Below are 22,250 nucleotides of genomic sequence, written 5' to 3'. Positions count from 1 at the left end.
TGATCCAAATATCCAGATTTACAACTGGAAATGAAACTCATACAGTTTTCCGAAACATAACCTAAGTTAAATATAAAACTATCGAATGAGCGATCGTTAAAATACAAAAAAAACACTCAAACTTTATAAAATGAAGACTGTTGTAGCGAGCTACGCACCAAAATTTCTTAACTGCACACCAAATTAAAATATAGCTTTAAAAGTTTTCGTAAGCCGCAGCGCCGCACCGTTTTGAACATCATATTGTAACCAACACAGCAGACCGAAAACAAATATCCTCAACATCTAAACCTCCGCTATGTTGAGGCACGTTCGCTGGTTTGTACGAAGACAGTGCCATTGTCTTTCGATCCTGCAAGTTCTGGTATGGCTCATGTCCTTTCTGATGCTGAAGCTGACTTTTATCGCTTTCAATGATTTGTTTACACTAAAGACGGGGATCATGAGGAACCTCTTCCCCCAACACTTGTGGTGAGTGGTTTTAGAATTGTTTTTAGTTTCTCTGTCATATAAATCTAGGGATGGCGTGAGGTGGAGATCTAGGGATGGCGTGGGGTGAAGATCTAGGGATGGTGTGGGGTGGAGATCTAGGGGGGATCTATGGATGGCGTGGGGTGGAGATCTAGGGATGGTGTGGGGTGGAGATCTAGGGATGGCGTGGGGTGGAGATCTAGGGATGGTGTGGGGTGGAGATCTAGGGGAGGGGGGATCTAGGGATGGTGTGGGGTGGAGATCTAGGGATGGCGTGGGGTGGAGATCTAGGGATGTCGTGGGGTGGAGATCTAGGGATGGCGTGGGGTGGAGATCTAGGGATGTCGTGGGGTGGAGATCTAGGGATGGCGTGGGGTGGAGATCTAGGGATTGTGTGGGGTGGAGATCTAGGGGAGGGGGGATCTAGGGATGGTGTGGGGTGGAGATCTAGGGATGGCGTGGGGTGGAGATCTAGGGATGGCGTGGGGTGGAGATCTAGGGATGGCGTGGGGTGGAGATCTAGGGATGGCGTGGGGTGGAGATCTAGGGATGGTGTGGTAGGGTTGAGATCTAGGGATGGCGTGGGGTGGAGATCTAGGGATGGCGTGGGGTGGAGATCTAGGGATGGTGTGGTAGGGTGGAGATCTTGGGATGGCGTGGTCGGGTGGAGATCTAGGGATGGCGTGGGGTGGAGATCTAGGGATGGCGTGGTCGGGTGGAGATCTAGGGATGGTGTGGGGTGGAGATCTAGGGATGGCGTGGGGTGGAGATCTAGGGATGGTGTGGTAGGGTGGAGATCTTGGGATGGCGTGGTCGGGTGGAGATCTAGGGATGGCGTGGGGTGGAGATCTAGGGATGGCGTGGTCGGGTGGAGATCTAGGGATGGTGTGGTAGGGTGGAGATCTTGGGATGGCGTGGTCGGGTGGAGATCTAGGGATGGCGTGGGGTGGAGATCTAGGGATGGTGTGGGGTGGAGATCTAGGGATGGCGTGGGGTGGAGATCTAGGGATGGCGTGGGGTGGAGATCTAGGGATGGTGTGGTAGGGTGGAGATCTTGGGATGGCGTGGTCGGGTGGAGATCTAGGGATGGCGTGGGGTGGAGATCTAGGGATGGCGTGGTCGGGTGGAGATCTAGGGATGGTGTGGTAGGGTGGAGATCTAGGGATGGCGTGGTCGGGTGGAGATCTAGGGATGGCGTGGTCGGGTGGAGATCTAGGGATGGTGTGGTAGGGTGGAGATCTTGGGATGGCGTGGGGTGGAGATCTAGGGATGGCGTGGTCGGGTGGAGATCTAGGGATGGTGTGGTAGGGTGGAGATCTAGGGATGGCGTGGTCGGGTGGAGATCTAGGGATGGCGTGGGGTGGAGATCTAGGGATGGCGTGGTCGGGTGGAGATCTAGGGATGGTGTGGTAGGGTGGAGATCTAGGGATGGCGTGGTCGGGTGGAGATCTAGGGATGGCGTGGTCGGGTGGAGATCTAGGGATGGTGTGGTAGGGTGGAGATCTAGGGATGGCGTGGTCGGGTGGAGATCTAGGGATGGCGTGGTCGGGTGGAGATCGAGGGATGGTGTGGTAGGGTGGAGATCTAGGGATGGCGTGGTCGGGTGGAGATCTAGGGATGGCGTGGTAGGGCGCTAACACGAAAGTCTTGAGTTTAGTTCTCGGTTCGGACTTGAGTTTTCCGAGTCAACTCAGCTCTGATGGGTACCTGATTCACCTCAAGGATGGTAACGGTTACATTAGGCCTGAAAGAGGGACTTATCATAAAGACCTAGTATCGAAGAAATATTTTCTAAATGTAGTGTATTATAGAAACATACACATACTTATCATGAACAGTGAATATCGAAGAAAGCTGATATTAGTATTGCTACAACTTTAGATATAGCCTTAACCTTAACCCTTGGACGGCTTGGCCTTGCGGTAGAGCGTTAGACTACTTACCCGAGTTCGAATCCGAGTTCAAGTCAGTAGCACGTCCTTGAGTCCACCCAGCTCTAATGGGTACCTAACTCACATTAGGGAAAGTAAAGGTGGCTGGGCATAGTGTAGACCACATTATCCCTTCACATGCCGAGGTCAAGATACATATGAACTCTACTTTATCTGCCCAATGGATCGCTAAGTCTAAAAAGAATCTTTACTTTTTTTTTTTTTACTTTACTAGGCTTAGCTATATCCCTCACTATAACCCAACTCAAACGTAAATAGTAATACCAGGATATACTATGGACCATTTTAGTGGAATTAGTAACGTCTGTTTTAATACTGCTACACATATTAGTGACACACCTCACTAAATGACCCCACCCCACGACTCCCCCCCCCCCCACCCAGGTACATCCCCAGTATTCTGAAAGCGCCACCCGTCAGGTACCCGGAGGACAGCCTGACCCAGGTGGTGATAGACACGGCAGACGTGTGCGGTGACCTTGGCCGGTACGACGCCCTCATGATGGTTCACACGGCCAACGCCCACTTTGAACACCGCCAGAGTTACCGCGACACGTATGGGAACGAGGCCTTCACGAGCCCGTACAGGATTAAGGTAGGTGTGGCCAATGGCGGATGAGGGGTACTGGAGGGAGAGGAACGGGGGGGGGGGGATTTAGAGGCTCTTTTTTAGAGTGAGTGGTTTCGTTTTCAACTTGTGTGATGTGTGCCCGTCTTAAAGCATTGAATTTTGGAATCAGTTTTGCTATATTGTTTGACTCAAACCAGAGGCGTAGCGAGGGGATTGGGGGGGGGGTGGACCGCACCGGGTGACACCATTTAGGGGGTTGACACCAAGGCAAAAAATAGCAAAATATAGAGAGAAAAACTTGAGCGGGGGTGCAAATCGAAAGTTTGAGGGGGGGGGGGGCAAATTGAAACTTTGAGGGGGGATGCAAATCGGAAATTTGAAAGTTTATCCCCGGGAAGGGTCGCTACGCCTCTGGGGGGGGGGGGGGGTGACACCATTAAGTGCTGAACCGGGTGACACCCGACCTCGCTACGCCATGATAAAAATTCCCAGTTTTACTACACGAATACAGCTGTTTGTACTCTCCCCCCCCCCTCCATCTCCTTGACAACATCAGATGGTGTTTTTCATGGGACTGCCAGAGGACCAGACCTTAAGTCCCCGGCTGGTTGAGGAGAACTCCCTTCATGGCGACACGGTACAGGGCAACTTCGTGGACACGTACCAGAACCTGACATACAAGGCTGTCATGGCATTCCGGTACTGTTGCCTTTTGTCCATCCGGTAGTGATGGCGATTGTCATTTCGTTACTGTTGTCTGCTGTCATTTTGGTACTATTGTATTGCCATTTCGACACTGTTGTCTATTGTAGTTGCGGCAGTTTTGTCTCTTGGCATTCGGGCATTTTTATCGCTTGTCATTTTGTTAGTGTTGTTTCTGGTTTACAGTTACACGTGGTTCAATTATGTTGTTCATTGATGTAGCGGTAAAATTGTTCAGAGCCTGTGTTGGCTAAACTTCCTACCTTAGCCTTAACCCTACTTTCAACTTAAGCCTAAAACTCATTATTTACATTTTCAACAAACTTTACCTATGTTGTCCTACCGGCATGTGTATAAGGACCCTTTTAGTAGATATTTAGTACATGTAGACAACGTCTTCTTTTCGTATGTGTTCCTTTAAATAATAGACTTGTGATAGTTATGGGTGTCCTTAAATCCCTCAATGTGTGTTACACAGATGGGTGTCCAAAAATTGCAAGAACGTCAAGCTTGTTTTGAAGATGGACGATGACGTCATATTGGATGTGCATCGATTTTTCGAGGTCACTCGTTCGCTGTCTTTAATTAATTTACTATAAGTAATTGCATATACTTTTATAGTAATTTGTTAACTAAGAAAACGTTGCCTTCGGTAAAAGTCAGTTTATAATTTGAACTCTCACCGTGTCGCGGTACAGACAATACAATCAATCCACAGTGAGCTTCAAATTTTTTGTTGAGGAATTTTAACTCCCCCTCTCAAACCAACAAGACATCATCTACTGCACCTACAATACTGAGCTTATTTGACCTGTCCAGGAGTTTAAGCCCCCACCCCCTTACCAACAAGACATCATCTACTGACCTTCAATTCTGAGCTTATTCCCCCTGTCCAGGAGTTTAAACTCCCGGCCCCCTACCAACAAGAGATCTACTGCACCTACAATGCTGAGCTTATTTCCCCGTCCAGGAGTTTAAGCCCACGCCCCCTTACCAACAAGACACCATCTTCTGCCACCTACAATCATAAGCTTATTCCCCCTGTCCAGGAGTTTAAGCTCCCGTCCCCCTACCAACAATACATCATTTACTGCACCGAAATTCTGAGCTTATTTCCCATGTCCAGGAGTTTAAGCTCCCACCCCCCTACCAACAAGACATCATCTACTGCACCTACAATGCTGAGCTTATTTCTCCTGTGCAGGAGTTTAAGCTCCCGTCCCCCTACCCACAAGACATCATCTACTACACCTACAATGCTGAGCTTATTTCTCCGTCCAGGAGTTTAAGCTCCCGTCCCCCTACCCACAAGACATCATCTACTGCACCTACAATGCTGAGCTTATTTCTCCTGTGCAGGAGTTTAAGCTCCCGTCCCCCTACCCACAAGACATCATCTACTGCACCTACAATGCTGAGCTTATTTCTCCTGTGCAGGAGTTTAAGCTCCCGCCCCCCTACCAACAAGACACCATCTTCTGCCACCTATGGAAGAACGCGGAGGTCGAGAGAAAGGGCAAGTGGGGTATCTCTTACGACGAGTACGCCAGCGACTGGTACCCAGCCTACTGCAGCGGCTTCTTCGTCGTCATCATGCCAACTCTCATGGACGACGTGTACCAGGTAGCAGAGGGGTTGTCACTGGCACTACGGTGTCGAGATTCTATGTTAGGCTGAAAAATATCCGCACCGTGTCGGGATTCTATGTTAGCCTGAAAAATACATCCGCATCGTGTCGATATTCTTTCAATGTTAGGCTGAAAAACCTCAGCATGGTATCGGATTCCTATACTACAACACTAAGTCGTGTTTGTTAGTTGTTTTTTTTCCCCTGCACAGTGGTAATGTCTATTGTGGTGTAACGTCTGTTGTCCAATGCGTGTTTTTGTTCGGGTTTTTCTTGGGTAATCGACATGCCTCTATTGGGGTATTCTCAGGACTGATAGTCCACACATGCAAAGTAGTAGAGATTTTGTATGACCTCAACTTAAAAACGGATTGTGGGGTCAACACTATGCCCGTCGTACATTGATTTGTCCGATTTGGCCTTAAGAATTTTACCAAAATAGCTGAGGTGATTTGAAAAAAAAAAAAATAAGCGGAGTTATTGTATTTAGTTTATTTGTCAGTGTCTCTAATAGTATCCTAACCGTAGGCGTCGTTCATCTAATCCTAATTCTGTTTTTTTTTTAACTTATTCCCTAGCCTTAATTAATTGAATTCTGCCCCAAATGGCGATAGCTGTATTACTATTACTCTCTATGTCTTACCTCGGTTTTTAGAGGATCAATTTACAGTAGTCAAAGATCATTCTAACACTAGAGACAAGTCGGACTTTCATCACAGTGTAGTAGTCTCGATATGTTCTTTGTAATCTTCATCACAGTGTAGTAGTTTCGATCTGATCTTTGTAATCTTCATCACAGTGTAGTTTCGATCTGTTCATTGTAACCTTCATAACAGTGTAGTAGTTTCGATCTGTTCTTTGTAATCTTGCATGGCTACACATATCCCCCCCCCCCAAAATACATCTAAGGCGTCACAAAATTGTCCCCCACCGTACATCGCCGCACCCTCCGTTCCCCAGGCGGCCAAGACCACGCCCTTCCTGTGGCTGGATGACGTGTACATCTACGGCGTGGTCAGGCAGGAGCTGCACTACATCCAGATCATCAACCTGGACCAGGTGGCCTTCAGGGAGCGGTACTACCACAGCTGCAACAAGGACTACGGCTACAGGTGCTAGCGTGGTGTTGGTAAACTGATGACAGACTAGCTACATGAGTTAGTAAAGTGAGCAGAGTTTCTTCCAGACATCTCTTCGGGGGGGGGGGGGGGGGGGGGCGACACAACCCCCCCCCCCCCCCCAGGGAGAAAGTCTACCGCCCCCCTCCCCCCCCCCCTCCCGAACGAAATGGAATTTATGTAAAAAACATATACTTTTACCATTGCCGCCCCCAGGAAAATGTTGACCGCCCCCCCCCCCCCCCCACCCCAAAAATATCAAGTGCCCCCCCCCCCCACCCTTTAGAAAAAAGTCTGGAAGAAACACTGAAATTGAGGTCAATAAAACATGCTTGTTTGTGCTCTGTTCAAAGAAAAACTAGACAAATGTGCGTGATACGGAAAAAAGGTCGCCATAAACGGAATGCCGATTTCGACAAAAGGCCGATATGGGCAAAAGGCCGACAGGAAATAAGGTCGACAAATGTAGGTCTTTTGAATGTCGTGCCTTTTGTCCTACTCCCCCAAATAAGTTTTCGATATGGTGGTCAGTTTGATGAAAGACTAAACACTTGAGGTGTATGCGATGTGGTCGTCAATATAAGACGGATTCGGATATTTTGGTAAATTAGATTTGGGTTGTTGGGGTCACTTAGTTGAAGGGAGAATCGTGGTGTTGTGGGTCAAGTAGAAGGTATACGTCTTGTGATGTTGGGGTCAACTAGAAGTTATACATCTTGTGATATTGGAGTCAATTAAACTAGTGACGCTTTTTGGATGCCAGGATCAATGAGATTCTTACAATACGCATGGCAATTTGTTGCATATTTTAAATTCATATTTCCCCAGATGTAAGTACTGGGCCACGGTGGTCGGAGACTCCACGCCGTTTGTTCCCACCATGCTAAAGCTGCGGGCAGACAGGGTTCGAGTCCTGGAACTCAACGCCACTGGCACCGTGCCTAGCCGCGTGTACACCCCGCCCAACATGATCGGTGACCTTGGCCTTCAGATGTCAGAGGTCAACCTCAGCTCGACGCAAGCCGTGTGAGTCAGGGGAGACACGTCAGACGGTTCGCTGTGTATCTGGCAGATGACGGAAATAATTATTGTGTAGATGATTTAATTAAATGAAATAGTTTTCTGAAAGTATAACATCAAACCTTACTATAATGATTGTTTATACTTTTGTATAATAAAAGTTTTATATTTCTGCAATAAAAAATATAAGTTTATTATATAGAAAATATTATATAGAAATGTGTTCAGATTTCAATTAAATGTGTCTTGCTATTTTAAAAATTAATATTCGTTGAAGTAATTATTAGGGGGTCATCGAGATAATTCAGATTTAATATCAAGATTAATAATTACAATTGTACTACTATTGTAAAAAAATAGATCTATTTTTTTTTAATCTAAGACGAATTGTAATTTTTTTATGAATCGATTGTGACAATTAAACATGTTTCATAATGTGTACAACATCTAAATAAACTGAAGCCATACATTCCTGTGAATTATCATTTGTTTCGTTCATTATTCAGACTTCAATTATAAGTTTTAATCTTTACAAGTTTAAAATGTATTGCCAGCGTCAAAGCATTTACTTTCAGTTAAATATTGCATGTCAAGATTAAATTTAAGTTCTTGTTCAAATGATATATATATATATATATATATATATATATATATATATATATATATATATATATATACATAGTTGTTTCTAAGCTAGTAAATTGATGTGGGTAAACAATCAGGAAGTAAAGCCACAAAGTTACCTGTGTCATATTACCTCCCCAGGTACGTGCTGGACTACGAGTGTACCAATACAGGGGTCAGTGACAAGCTAATGACTGACAGCCGTATGTCATTCCCCTCTGGCCACGCCTCCACCTCAGTCTACAGTGCGATTTTTGTCGTGGTGAGTACCTCGTATGCAATGAACTTTTTGTAACACTAGTTTATGTTTGAGTTTTTAATATCAATTCCCATTTGTGCACAAGACACATGGAGCAGATGAAGTAGAGTTCTTTTCATTCGGAGACCTCGGCATATGAAGTGATAGACTGACCAGAACCATTCCCAACAGCCTTTACTTTTCCTAAGGTGTACACAAGGACGTTCTATTGATTTAAAACCAGATTCGAACTAGGGATTAGCGCTCAACCACTAGGCCACGCACCCCTTATATATATATATATATATATATATATATATATATATATATATATATATATATATATATTCTTATTTATTTATTTATATCGCAATTCAGTTGTTTTGAATGATGGCGTTTTAAGTTGTATAATCAATTGGATTTACAATAAGTAACTTTACTTTTTTTAAATGACACCAAAATGATAATTTGTATTCTGTCTTGCCCAGCTCTACCTACAGATGAGGATGCAGCTGAAGATCTCCCACCTGCTGCGGCCGGTGCTCCAGATGGGGATCCTGATTCCAGCCACGCTCTGCTGCGTCTCTAGGGTGACTGACCACAAACATTTCGCCACGGACGTTCTGGCCGGCGCCTGTCTGGGATCGGTTCTAGCCTGGCTGGTGGTGAGTTGGGTTTGAGATTTGGGACAGACAGACGTGAAGACAGACTTAGATACAGACAGACGTGAAGACAGACCTAGGTACTGACAGACGTGACGACAGACCTAGGTACTGACAGACGTGACGACAGACCTAGGTACAGACAGACGTGACGACAGACCTAGGTACAGACAGACGTGGTGACAGGCTTAGATACAGACTTAGATACAGACCTAGATATAGATTTAGATATATTCTTAGATTTAGACTTAGATACTGTCTTAGATACAAACTTAGATAAAGATTTAAAAGCAAACATAGATGCAGATTGTGATGCATACTTAGATAGACTTGGATACAGACTTGAACGCAGACAGATACAGCCATAGACGCAGAGTTAGATAGATTTAGATACAGAATTGAGACTTACTCAAACAGAGACATGGGTACAGACTTAGACATATACTTAAAGTCATACTTAGACAATATGTAGACATACTTAAACACATCTTTAAACACATCTTTAAACACAGACTTTACGGCTTAGGTAGCGGCATATTTAGAAGCAAACTTCGAGAGACTTAACGACAGATATACTTAGTCCTCTTTGCTCCTTATGTAACATAGGGCCTCCACCATTTCTTTCCATTTTGTCCGATTCCCGGCTATTAATTTTTGGCGAAGGATTAGATATACAATTAATATTTACCTATAAATCACCATCATTTTTTTTTAATATACACATTTTCTAAATCAATTTCTGTGTTACAAAAGTGAGAAGTGAAACCTCAACATATCTTGTGAAAAAAAAAATACATTACACCTAACCTCACCCAAATTAACATTTTTCTATTTTGTTCCCCTTTTCCAGTTCACCAAATTAGGTCAAAGGTTAATCCCAAGCTCGCCTTCAGAAAAACCCCGCCTGCCTAGGGCGACCTCCATAGAATCCGAACCCCAGACGCCGACGCCCCTGCTCCGTCCAGAGCGCCTCATCATCCAGAACTCCTACAGAAACTCTACTGTACCATGCTCGAAGGAGGATTTCATGAACAAAGTCTAAACATCGGAATCGCTCCAAAGTTGTAGTTCGTTGAACTCGCGAAGCGGGAACACGCTAGACTGAATGAAAGACTTAGTGCTTAAAACTACGCTGGCTGACCGTTAAACTGACCAGTGGATTGACCTTATGTTGTAACGGTTGACCTGTAATTTTTAAAAAACTGGTTATGAAGAGGTCACGTAATGGCCGCTGACATCCATCCGTGGATATTTTTAGCTAACTAGGTCATCGACCAAAGAAGGGGAAATAACTGTGTTAATTTGTTTAGGTTGCTAAAAAAATTGTAAATAATTAATTATACTTGTAACAGTAGGTAATAAAAATGTGTATTCGTTATGTAAATTGCATGATTTCCATATGTAATTTAACACGCTAAGTTATAACTTCATGTTTAGACGATAAAATATACACCGTACAATGCAAAACACTCCTTGTATAAGATTTTGTTGTGTTCTTTTTGTGATGCGCTTCACATTCCATCTACACGATAGCATAATAAATCGCCTTCCTTAGTCGTAGGCTAAGTATTACCTGTTAATGGATTCATAGGGTGACCGGAAAGATGCGCAACGGAAAAATGCGCACAAAAAAGTGCGCCAATGTATTTTTGTTATCTTAAATCGAGCATTTATAGACATTAACAAAGAACGACCATATGTACATTGTAGCAAAATAAAACATTTTTTCCACGAAATAGGTCAAAATTAAAATGTAGTATTATAATTAATTTGTATCTGAATAATTTTCTGTTGGCGCATTTTTCCGTATCGCAGTTTTCCGTTGCGCGGTTTACCGATTGCCCATATTTCTGGGATCCGAATCATAGTTACCTGGTATAATGCCAAGAGCTACCTTTTAATTGACTCTTAGCAACCTGCCAAGAATTACCTTCTAATGGGTTCATAATTACTTGAATGCTAAGATTTACTTGCTGTTGAAGTCATAGTTAACTAGTTACATGCTAATAGTTACTTAGAGTTACTAACTTCTTTGTGAATACTTTCAGTAAAAGGCAAGTCTTGTTTGTAGAAATTGTAATCACAAACGATTTCAAATGTTAAAATTTTGAACAACAAATGGGAAACCTGTAGATTTAAGGTACAACAAATTGTCATGGTAGCATTCATATCAACCATTTTTATTTTTATTTTATTTTAAATAGACTTTGATAAAGATCTCAATACATTTTAGTTCTATTAAATATTTTTTGTAGCTTTTCTTTTTTGTAAGGACATTTTTTTAAATAACTAATTAGCCTAATTTAAAGACAAATTTATTTCTACTATAACAAAAGACTAATTTTTTCTTTGATAATTAAAATAGCAAAATAATGTAGTTTTTGTAAGGGTAATAATTTTACTTATAAACTTACAGCTATTTCTTTTACCAAAGGCCCAAAGGTTGTACCCCAAAGAATCTTTCAATTAACAGTTTGAAAAAATCTATTAGTCGCAGATAATAGCTACAATTTAAGATAATGACATTTGATTGATGTTTTTAAATTTTTCATTAGACTGGTTATCAATTTTAGAAAACACAAACTCGTTAAATAAATGCATTCCTTCTGTAAATACTGTATATTTATTGTATGTCCACTGCTTATGTGCAGTCTGTAAGTTAATACTTGCAACAGATGTAGTGGATCTAGATTGATTTGTAACTTAATTAAATAAAAAAGAAATTGAAAGCAATGTTTTGAGTTTTCTTACTGAGTTCTTAAACCTGGTTTTTTTAAGTCGTCGCAAAGGTGTGTACCTGAAGGGGGATGAACAGGGTTTCTTTCAAATATTTTTTTCCGGTAGGTAATTAAATCTTCCAAGGGGGTCGAATTTAAAATGCCCGAGGGTGTGATGGGCTGGAGAGGATGCTGGTTAAAGTACATATATATATATATATATATATATATATATATATATATATATATATATATATATATATATATATATATATATATATATATATATTAAAGTATATATTTTCTATATAAATTATATTTATTTTCTATTTCCTTCGAGGTGGGGGGGGGGGGCAGTAATACAATTACATATAATACAATATTTTTTTAGTCTGTAAGTTTAAATATCTATTTAAATAGTGATTCAAAATTATGTGGAAGGTTGAGAGAGGGTGGGGAAAGGTCTTTAAAAGAATATTAGAATTTATCTATTTTTAATTTCAAAACATTTATTTGCCTTTTAAAACAAACACATCAACATATTTTACTTAAATTCAAAACATCAAATGAAAACAAAGGATTTTTGCAAAAGTACATGATGAATATTTAAATGTAAAATAAGGGTGTTGGAATCCCGTGCTGACGGGGGGGGGGGGGGGAGTGGGAGAGAACTCGTTGGAATAAAAAAAAGTTTTGAATAAAAATAGTTTTTTTTTTTTTTTTTTTTTTTTTTTTTTAAAGTTTTCAAGCTTATTCCAGAAGCTTCAATTGAAAGCAAAATATTATCTTTAACATATGATATGGAAGCAGACAAATAATCCTAATCAAAGTTTTCCAAGATCTATTACTAACATAAAATGCTATTTTAATATGTGCTTTAGGGATAAGGCACACAGAACTTGGTATGATGAAAATTTTTGTATCCACGATGAAACTTGTATTGTAATGTACGAAGTGTAAGATGGAATGCATCTTGCTTTACAGCAAGAAATATATTTTGTTCCTAAACTACAGTAAAAAAACCAGTTTTAGCTAAGAAAAATTATTAGAAAACAAAAATACAATTAATAGGGAATGAATATTTTTTCTTTTTGAAAAACTAAAAGTATATAATGATTTTTACATAAAAGTAGTCTAAAATATAAAATTGGATATATGAAGCAATAAAGGAAGGCAAAATTAGAAATGGATCAGTTAACATATTACTATGCTACAAGGATGGCGCCGAGACATCAGAACAGCAACAAGTGATGCTGTTTCTAAGATTATTTTGTTGACTAAGTAATAAATGAAACACCACAGTAAAATTAAGCTGATTCTTGTTTGGGACAAGGAGACATGCCAACTAGGAGAAGGTATGATAGTTGGGCTGGAAGTATAAAGGAATGTAATTGAAACCCACACAGCTTGTTACCTTGCCTATTGGTGCATTTTTTTTTGCACAATAATTTTAAGCATTAAATTTATGACAAGGTATGAGACAAAGCTAGATCTATGTAGTCTTTAATATTTGTATTTACATATTTTAAAAGAAGAAATAATTATGGCAGTCAAAGATGTCTGTTGGCAGGACCAATTAGCTGAACAGGTTGAAGAAAAAAACAGCTGAATCTGACACACAGGTAAACATCCAGAATGCAAGTCTAAATGTCTTTGACAACAATCATTTTACATCCTTTTAAAATATTTGAGTAGACAAGCTCATCCCTAAATGTAAAGTTATAACTAGGCTACTAAAAACTGTCTAATTATGTTGCTCTGACCGTCTCCACATAGTGAATTAGCCTAGATCATCATCTTGGATGTTGCTAATGATACGTTTAGGTGTGCGTGTTCTGGTAATTAGAATAGCCAAGCTGCATTTAATAAAAATAGTTATTATTATTATTATTAACAGTATAATAAAAATAGTTTTTTTTTTTTTTTTTTTTGGCGTTTAATATTGTTCCTTCCACAAGTGGATAGGTTGCATGTTAAAAAATTACAATGTGATACATAGTATAACATTAAAAGATTTACAATGTCTTAATATTCCTTCTGATTTCTCTGTTCCCTGTTTCTTTGTTCCTATTTCTTGGTTCCATTTGTTTCTTTCTTGATTTTGTTTCCGGTTTGCTATGACATAAAGTACAGGACAGTACAAACATGATCGCTTCTCTGTTTTTTGGCCTTTCTTCTTTTGCTTGATACGCACTTGGTTTGATAGTGGTTTATTCTTTGTTGGTAGTTGTACTTGGTGAGAGTGAGTTTGGTGTCTTGTCGTTGATGGTGAAGTTGGTCGAATGGTGTAGAACTTGCGTTGAGGTAAGGCATGATGCGCATGGTGGTAGAGTTGTTCGATGAATTGAAGCTTGGGGAGATGAGGTGGGTTCTTGTGTTGGGAGATCTTTCGAGGTGAGTTGCTTTGAAGTATTGTTCATTGAGGTTTGGAGAGGAGTAGAGTTGTGACGTAGTCGAGTGATTGAGTTGGGCGAGGTGACGTTGAAGAGTGAAGTTTGCTGGTGTTGCTGAGTCGATGGTTTTGAGCTTGGTGAAGTGATGAGGTGGGCGAGGTAGAGCTGTTGGCGAATGTTTATTTTGAGTAGATGATTTTGAGAGATGGTTAGTTGATTTGCTAGTGTTTTGACGGAAGCTTCCCACCTAAGATTTCTCCTAGGTGGGTGTCGTCAGAATGTTAGTGAGTTTGTTGGGAGCGAGGTAGTTGCGTTTGACGTAGTAGATGAGTTCGATTTCTTGAGCGAGGTAGTTGCGTTTGACGTAGTAGATCGCTTCTCGGCCTTTTGGCTAAGATCAAAGTGTAGTATCTGTTATGGATCTACACGGATCTTAGCCATTTGGTTGGTCAGCCCTTTTTAGGGCTGGCTGCCGGGGTCGAGAGGCGGTCAAACCTACTACTCTAACTCACGCAAATCTCGCAAACGACCGCTGTGGGGTTGCTCCCACACATCCCTCGAACGCACACGCTCTCGAGATGAGTCACCCAGTACTTGTATTGGGTGGCTTCAAATGTACGAGTGGCTAACTTTTCAATCTTTTATTTTTCAGCCTGACGACACCCATCTAGGAGAAATCTTAGGTGGGAGGTCCGTCACAATCGCCAAACAATCGAACTCATAATAAAAATAGTTAATTGAATAACTTAATAAAATAAATTAGATATTGAAATTGCTAGCATAAGCAATAGTATTTATATAAATACGAATAAAATACAGTTACGGTGCCTCATTTCCAATTATAGTTTTACATACGACATACAAACGTTTTTATTTATAAAGCTTATATTAATGTTTATTGACTTTGTATGTTTTTAAGTATTTAGAAAACTTTTTCCTTTAGTGCGGTGGTTTACTCTTCTTTTTTTATTTAATTGACTAATTTAACTCTTTTTGCATTTTTTCCCTTTTCTTCTGTTACTTGTTATAAGGGGGACAATCAACGCTTCCGCTAGCTTTTAATTTATCTAAATGTAATTTAATCGTTTAAAAAATTATTTTACATTGTTAAAAACTAGATTAAAACTCAGACTTTAATAACTGGCAAAGATTTCAGATTCACCCCTTTAGACAGAGCTCAGATTAAAAACATGCAGGTCTGCCGTTGTTCAAGCTTGCGTAAAATTAACAATTAAAAAAAAAAAAAAAATTGATTGTGCGCAGGTGCTCATTATAAATTTTTTTTTTTTAAGTGAAAGAAGGAGACAGTTAGATCAAAATATTTTGGGAACATGCTCACTTTATTTATTTTTAAAAAATAGAGAATGAAGGAGACAGATCCATATTTTTGGGTACTCAAGCTAAATAATATTTTAGTGTAGGACTGAAGTCAGCAGGAAACATAACCCGGTAAACATTTTAAACTTTAGTATAACCACGGTTTGTTCCCTTGATAGTATCTAACTATCCTGACGTCTCTCTGGTGATTGACGGCCTAAAGTGGAAGTTAAACTAGGTAGTAGCGTAGCGAGGGGGGCCGGGGGGGACATATGTCCCCGGGCGCCGACCTTAGGGGGCGCCAAAATGGGTTGGAAAGATAAATTGAGAGGTTGTAAATCAAAAGTTTGAGGGCGGGGGGGAGGTGCAAATCGAAATCTCGAGGGGGGGGGTGCAAATCGAAAAGTTTGTCCCCGGGCGCCGGGAAGGGTCCCTACGCCTCTGAAACTAGGGTTTCTTTCCGATATTTTTCTCCGGGGGAGGGTAATTTGAAATTTCTCTAGGTCTAGGGCAGGGGTCGGCAACCTTTTGAAGCGGAAGAGCCAAAAGTTTCAATTTTCAAAATTTCCCTGGTTTTAAAGAGCCACTAACATTTTTTTTATTTCAAATATTTTATTTTTTTATTAAGATTATTAGTGTTGGTTCGAGGAGCTGGAGAGCCGCATCTTGATATCAAAAGAGCCGCATGCGGCTCGCGAGCCGCAGGTTTCCGACCCCTGGTCTAGGGGGCACTGGTAAAAGTATATATTTACTATATAAAGTATGTATTTTGTCTATAACGTCTAGGGATGGGGGGGGGGACGTGTTCCAGGGAGGGGGGGGGTTCTGCCCCGAAATAAACACTGTTGATTGCTGACCTAGCTTTTGCCATACGAATTGTTGCTGATTCTATTCCAGCAAGCTCAGTGGGAATGGGTCTAGTATTTATAGAGGCAATATTGGGAATTATATTTTCATGAGTCTTTTTATCAATATGTTAACACCATAAGAATAAATAAAATATGTAGTAATTGGAGGAATGTTTTAAATGTTCTCACATGTTCTGTGAATGTTATAAATGTTGCGACATATTCTACGAGAGTTTTAAATGTTGCGACATGTTCTGGGAATGTTTTAAATGTTGCGACATATTCTACGAGAGTTTTAAATGTTGCGACATGTTCTGGGAATGTTTTAAATGATGCGACATGTTCTGGGAATGTTTTACATTTGTGACATGTTCTGGAAATGTTTTAAATGATGCGACATGTTCTGAGAATGTTCAAAATGTTGCGACATGTTCTGGGAATATTTTAAATGTTGCGACATGTTCTGGGAATATTTTAAATGTTGCGACATGTTCTGGGAATGTTTTAAATGTTGCGACATGTTCTGGGAATGTTTTACATTTGCGATATGTTCTGGGAATGTTTTACATTTGCGATATGTTCTGGGAATGTTTTACAATTGCGATATGTCCTGGGAATGTTTAACATTTGCGATATGTTCTGGGAATGTTTTACATTTGCGACATGTTCTGTGAATGTTTTAAATGATGCGACATGTTCTGGGAATGATTTACATTTGCGACATGTTCTGGGAATGTTTTAAATGATGCGACTTGTTTTGGGAATGTTTTACATTTGCGATATGTTCTGGGAATGTTTTACATTTGCGATATGTTCTGGGAATGTTTTACATTTGCGATATGTTCTGGGAATGTTTTACATTTGCGATATGTTCTGGGAATGTTTTACATTTGCGACATGTTCTGTGAATGTTTTAAATGATGCGACATGTTCTGGGAATGATTAACATTTGAGACATGTTCTGGGAATGTTTTAAATGATGCGACTTGTTTTGGGAATGTTTTACATTTGCGATATGTTCTGGGAATGTTTTACATTTGCGACATGTTCTGGGAATGTTTTAAATGTTGCGACATGTTCTGATAATGTTCAAAATGTTGCGACATGTTCTGGGAATGTTTTAAATGTTGCGACATGTTCTGGCAATCTTGTCTTATATGTTGCGACATGTTCTGGGAATGTTTTTAATGTTGCGACTTGTTCTGGCAATGTTGTCTTATATGTTGCGACATGTTCTGGGAATGTTTTAAATGATGCGACATGTTCTGGGAATGTTTTACATTTGCGACATGTTCTGGGAATGTTTTAAATGATGCGACATGTTTTGTGAGAGCTTCAAATGTTGCGACATGTTCTATTAGAATTTTGAAAAGCAAATCTTCCATTAAACAAACCATCAAAACCGTGGGCCTGTTTAGATCAGACGATTGAGTTCCTGTGTCAACACAGAACAAACGTGTATACTGAACAAACACATTAAACGTGTGTGCATTACAACACACGGTAGAGATTACTTTAATATTGATCTGATTTCTGTCTTTTTTTCCTTCTTTTTTTTAACGAAGAAAGATTTAGGTGATATGAAAATTATTAAGTACGATTAACATAATTCGAACATAGATCTAGTACGCAAGTTGGAAGTAGTTAAAATACGATTTACCTCGAATGAACAAAGTATCAGAGTAAAAAGGATATCTGCCATGTTTTCAGAGACACGGTAGACAGCAGGATTTCCTCAAACAGAACACAATAAAAACAAGTTCCCTTTCGCATCTGGCGGCCCACGGGGTAGATGAAGTAGAGTTCTCCTGTTTCTGCGCCCTCGACATATGAAGAGATAGTGTTATCATCGCCGTACCTCGTTTTTTCTTTCTCAAAAGTATGTCATGAAGCATGCCTCGACTTTATCCATGGACCCGAACTCGAGACTTCAGGGTTAGCAGTTGTAGGCAGTTGTATTTTTAATATTTTTGGTGATTTAGCTATTTTAGTACTGCATTTACTTTTGCAATCAAAACAAATTATTGTACTTATTACATTGTTTTGTATTCGGCTTACATAGAATTCGATGGCAAGACGATTTTGTGAGCGGTAGCAACAAGTCAACTTGTGAACGGTAGCAACGGGCCAACTTGTGAACGGTAGCCACAGGCCAACTTGTGAACGGTAGCAATGGGCCAACTTTTGAACTGTAGCCACAGGCCAACTTATGAACTGTAGCCACAGGCCAACTTGTGAACGGTAGCAAACATAGCGAACAAATTCTGAAGACATTTCGTCCAATTGGGCTCTACCAGTGAGCGACTCAGCACTATATTATATCTTGTTGACATAAGACCCAGCGGGGCGCCGTACAGCTTTTACTAAAGCTAACAAGCACTAGTTGGAAAGCCAAAAGATCTAGCCCCACCCGTCGCCACCCATACACCATACACCATACACCCATACACCCCCTCCCAGGCTACGATTTCTTAGGAATAGACAACAAAGCAGGAAGACGACCAAATCTTAATCTAGACTAGACTAGTCCTCAAGATATTTGTATATAGTTCACATTCATTTTTGTACATGTGATCTAAAATTATGATTTTCTAAAATAATGTTAGATTTGTTGCGATCATTGAAATTTCGTTTAATCAATATTTCAAGTTTGACCTGTTTATTTTTAATATTTCTTCAATTAAACTTTAAACTTGGTATCATCATCTTCATTCAAGATGAGATAACTCTAACAGTTATTACGGCATAGTCTAATAGACTATTGGGTGATGGTGCATTGGAAAATCAAAGCTCAAAACACGAGTGACAGGAAGAGAAGAGCCAGATGTTGACCATGTATCAGAACCCCCCCCCCCCCCCCCCCCCCGTATTCACACAGTTAATCCCGGCGCCCGGGGACAAACTTTCCGATTTGCATCCCCTCCCCTCGAACTTTTCATTTGCCCCCCCCCCCCCTTACCCTCAAACTTTCGATTTGCACCCCCCCCCCCCCTCGAACTTTTCATTTATACCCCCCTCAAACTTTCAATTTGGCGCCCCCCCCTAAGGTCGGCGCCCGGGGACATGTGTCGTCCCCCCCGCCCCCCTCCCCTCGCTAAGCCTCTGCAGTTAATGGACCCAAGAGACAGGTCGTTACCTGTACAGCTTGGAATCAACAGTGTTGCAGTAGCTGCCGAAAGGAAATCAGAGTTTTTTAATCAGTTTAAAACGACACAATTTTTAACACGTTTTTCTTAACTCAGCTTCGCGTTTGTGGATTTGTGGATTTGTTTGTTTGTTGTTAAAATTGACATCGAAAATTAGCCCACTTCTGATTGCTCTACAGGTCTGAAATTTGGCATGTAGGCTACTTTCGCCTAACAATTTCAGATGCAATCATAAAAACTAGCAATTAGAGACCGTAATTAACTTAATTTAATTACGCCCCAAGGACCATAAAATCGAGGACATGATTTCTAAAGATACCGACAAGACTGGAGGCCTATTGCCACAGTTACTTCGGCCCCAATCGATGTGAGCACGCTGGCCGTGATCGTATAGCGGTTAGTACTTCGCGTTGTGGCCGCGACAACCCAGGTTCGAATCCTGGTCGCTCAAGATTTTTTTTAGTCCGTGTATTTATAAACACTTAGTCAAGTCATACTTAATCAAGTCATTAGATAAAGTAGAAAATAAGCTATATAAAAAACTTTTTTAAAAACCACGTTTTTCATGTGAAGCAACGGACTAAAAAGGAGAAAATAAAATACTTAAAAAAAACTTTTTAAAAAACCACGTTTTTCTTGTGGACTAAAAAGTAGAAAATAAATTTTTCTTTTGTGCTTCCTCGAGCTGTGCAGGTTCTTGTGATGACTGACAAAAAACGTGGGTCGGGCAGATGGGTCGGGAAATTTGATGGTGAACGTACCCACGTTTTTTGTCAGTCATCACAAGAACCTGCACAGCTCGAGGAAGCACAAAAGAAAAATTTATTTTCTACTTTTTAGTCCACAAGAAAAACGTGGTTTTTTAAAAAGTTTTTTTTAAGTATTTTATTAAACCTTAGACATGGGCTTATCTTTGTTTTGCGTGCATAACTATTTAACCAGTTTATTCACATCTTGTGAGAGAAGTAGTGGTCTCTGTGTGAGAATGGCTACTACATCAGTCCAACTCTACTTCATCTGCACTACAGGACACCTAATGAAGAACCACTTATACTACATTTTTTTAACCCTTTCTCTCACCTACATGCCGTTGTACAACATTCTGAGGATTACCACTATACCACGTACATCTATTTATACCATTTCTAGGACGAAATTGGATTAATATGATAGTCACGTGGGTTGGATAATATGATAGTCACATGATTTGGTTAATAGTTACGTGGGTTGGTAAATATGATAGTCACGTGGGGTGGTTAATATGATAGTCAGGTGGGGTGGTTAATATGATAGTCAGGTGGGGTGGTTAATATGATAGTCAGATGATTGGTTAATATGATAGTCACGTAGGTTGGTTAATATGATAGTCACGTGTGTTGGTTAATATGATAGTCACATGGGTTGGTTAATATGATAGTCACGTGGGTTGGTTAATATAATAGTCACGTGGGTTGGTTAATATGATAGTCACGTGGGTTGGTTAATATGATAGTCACGTGATTGGTTAATATGATAGTCACGTGTGTTGGTTAATATGATAGTCACGTTGGTTGGTTAATATGAAAGTCACGTGAGTTGGTTAATATAATTGTCAGGTGAGCTTGTAAACATGAGAGCCACGAAGTTTGAACAAATGAACTACATATTAATGAGATAATTTTTGCATAATTGTCAATCAACATGGACCAAATCACCAGCGCAAATAATGCGCAATTTGTAACCATAGCAACGGGCACAATCTCTGCAAAAAAAAAGAACAGTTAAATTACATTACAGCTAAATGTAATTTTAATAGGATCGTAACAGTTGTTTAACCATCGTTTTTAAACTATGGCTTTTACAAGCTTTTATATTTCACTTGATTCCTTTGTCGTGCTTTTGCCTTCATCCGTCATGGATCAAAACTTGCGAACGAAATTTTAACAACTTTAACCGAACGCATCTCTTTCAAACTTGCCAAATAGGTCTAGACACTATGACAAAGCTATTAGGCATAAAGTGTTGCTCTAATTTGAAGTTTACTTTATTGTTTTCAAAGTAATTAAATATTTATATAAAATACTAATTATAATATAAAATATACGTAAAAGTGCCATATGTAATTTGTCATACGTTTACACATAAACAACTTAGGGTCTCTATATTATGTATTAAGCATCATACCCTTCCCCTCTCCAAATTACACACATTAGCTTTAAAGTATAATTCTAACATAACAGTGTTGTTTTTTTTGCTGTCAATTATTTAATAGTTCCAACACAAGTTGTCAATGGCATTTATGTAACTTCTTACTTTAATTTAGAATTTTAAAAAAAAAGAACTGAAGAGCAGATTTGCAACCCCCCCCCCCCCCCTCAAGATTTCGATTTGCATCCCCCCCCCCCCCCAAACTTTCGATTTACACCCCTCCCCCCTCGAGATTTCTATTTGCACCCCCCCCCCTCAACCTTTCATGTCCCGGGGACATATGCCCCCCCCCCCCCCCGCCCTCGCTACGCTACTGCTGAACAGATCTATTGTAAAAGTGAATGCAGATATGTGCACATACTTAAGTGGATCTGACTTTCAATTCTAATCAATCCTGGACACTGATGGATAGCATAAATAAACATAATAGAAAAACATCTGCTTTTTAAAGCAATTTATTAATTAAAAGACAACTGAATGTCATACAGGTAATAACACAATATTATAGATAAACACAATAATAACACAATATTATAGATAAACAGTTATTTACATGGGCAGACAGAGTTACTAAAGTTGGACCTCAAATACAAGTTTTCATAAATTGGCAATCAACTGTACTCATAAATTTCAAAGCTTGATTTTTTAAATTTTTAC

At 40.2% G+C, this 22,250-nt stretch overlaps 2 protein-coding genes and 1 pseudogene across 5 annotated transcripts in view; all 3 read left to right on the top strand.

Annotated features, from left to right (window-relative positions):
• LOC131957006 (phospholipid phosphatase 1-like) overlaps positions 1–11,696 on the top strand; it is a 46,503-nt gene extending 34,807 nt beyond the window's left edge. For all 4 annotated transcript variants that reach the window (XM_059321697.1, XM_059321698.1, XM_059321696.1 and 1 more), the window contains exons 5-7: positions 8,227–8,347; positions 8,812–8,988; positions 9,836–11,696. In XM_059321697.1, the coding sequence (XP_059177680.1) occupies positions 8,227–8,347; positions 8,812–8,988; positions 9,836–10,027 (490 nt within the window). In that variant the 3' untranslated portion in view covers positions 10,028–11,696. The remainder of the gene's footprint in view (positions 1–8,226; positions 8,348–8,811; positions 8,989–9,835) is intronic.
• Positions 274–7,813, top strand: LOC131957004 (lactosylceramide 1,3-N-acetyl-beta-D-glucosaminyltransferase A-like). Its single transcript, XM_059321694.1, has 7 exons — positions 274–471; positions 2,808–3,018; positions 3,551–3,693; positions 4,175–4,259; positions 5,134–5,319; positions 6,284–6,435; positions 7,270–7,813. The coding sequence occupies exons 1-7, from the start codon at positions 299–301 to the stop codon at positions 7,469–7,471; spliced, it is 1,152 nt and encodes a 383-aa protein (XP_059177677.1). The 5' UTR covers positions 274–298; the 3' UTR covers positions 7,472–7,813.
• A 2,770-nt stretch (positions 11,697–14,466) lies between the features above and the next one.
• LOC131957012 (uncharacterized) lies at positions 14,467–14,594 on the top strand (annotated as a pseudogene).
• Positions 14,595–22,250: the final 7,656 nt, after the last annotated feature.

Source organism: Physella acuta, unplaced genomic scaffold, assembly GCF_028476545.2.
Source record: "Physella acuta isolate Inbredline_101_S28 unplaced genomic scaffold, ASM2847654v3 ptg001195l, whole genome shotgun sequence".
Classification (NCBI taxonomy): domain Eukaryota; kingdom Metazoa; phylum Mollusca; class Gastropoda; family Physidae; genus Physella; species Physella acuta.
The sequence above is the reverse complement of the archived record's forward strand: the minus strand, read 5'-3'. Positions and strand labels throughout refer to the sequence as shown.

Bases quoted from the DNA above. Each gene is read 5' to 3' on its own strand.
- LOC131957004 (XM_059321694.1), top strand. From the start codon at position 299: ATGTTGAGGCACGTTCGCTGGTTTGTACGAAGACAGTGCCATTGTCTT. The intron at 472-2,807 runs GTGAGTGGTTTT...CCCCCCACCCAG, and splicing joins CTCTTCCCCCAACACTTGTG to GTACATCCCCAGTATTCTGA. The intron at 6,436-7,269 runs GTGCTAGCGTGG...ATATTTCCCCAG, and splicing joins AACAAGGACTACGGCTACAG to ATGTAAGTACTGGGCCACGG.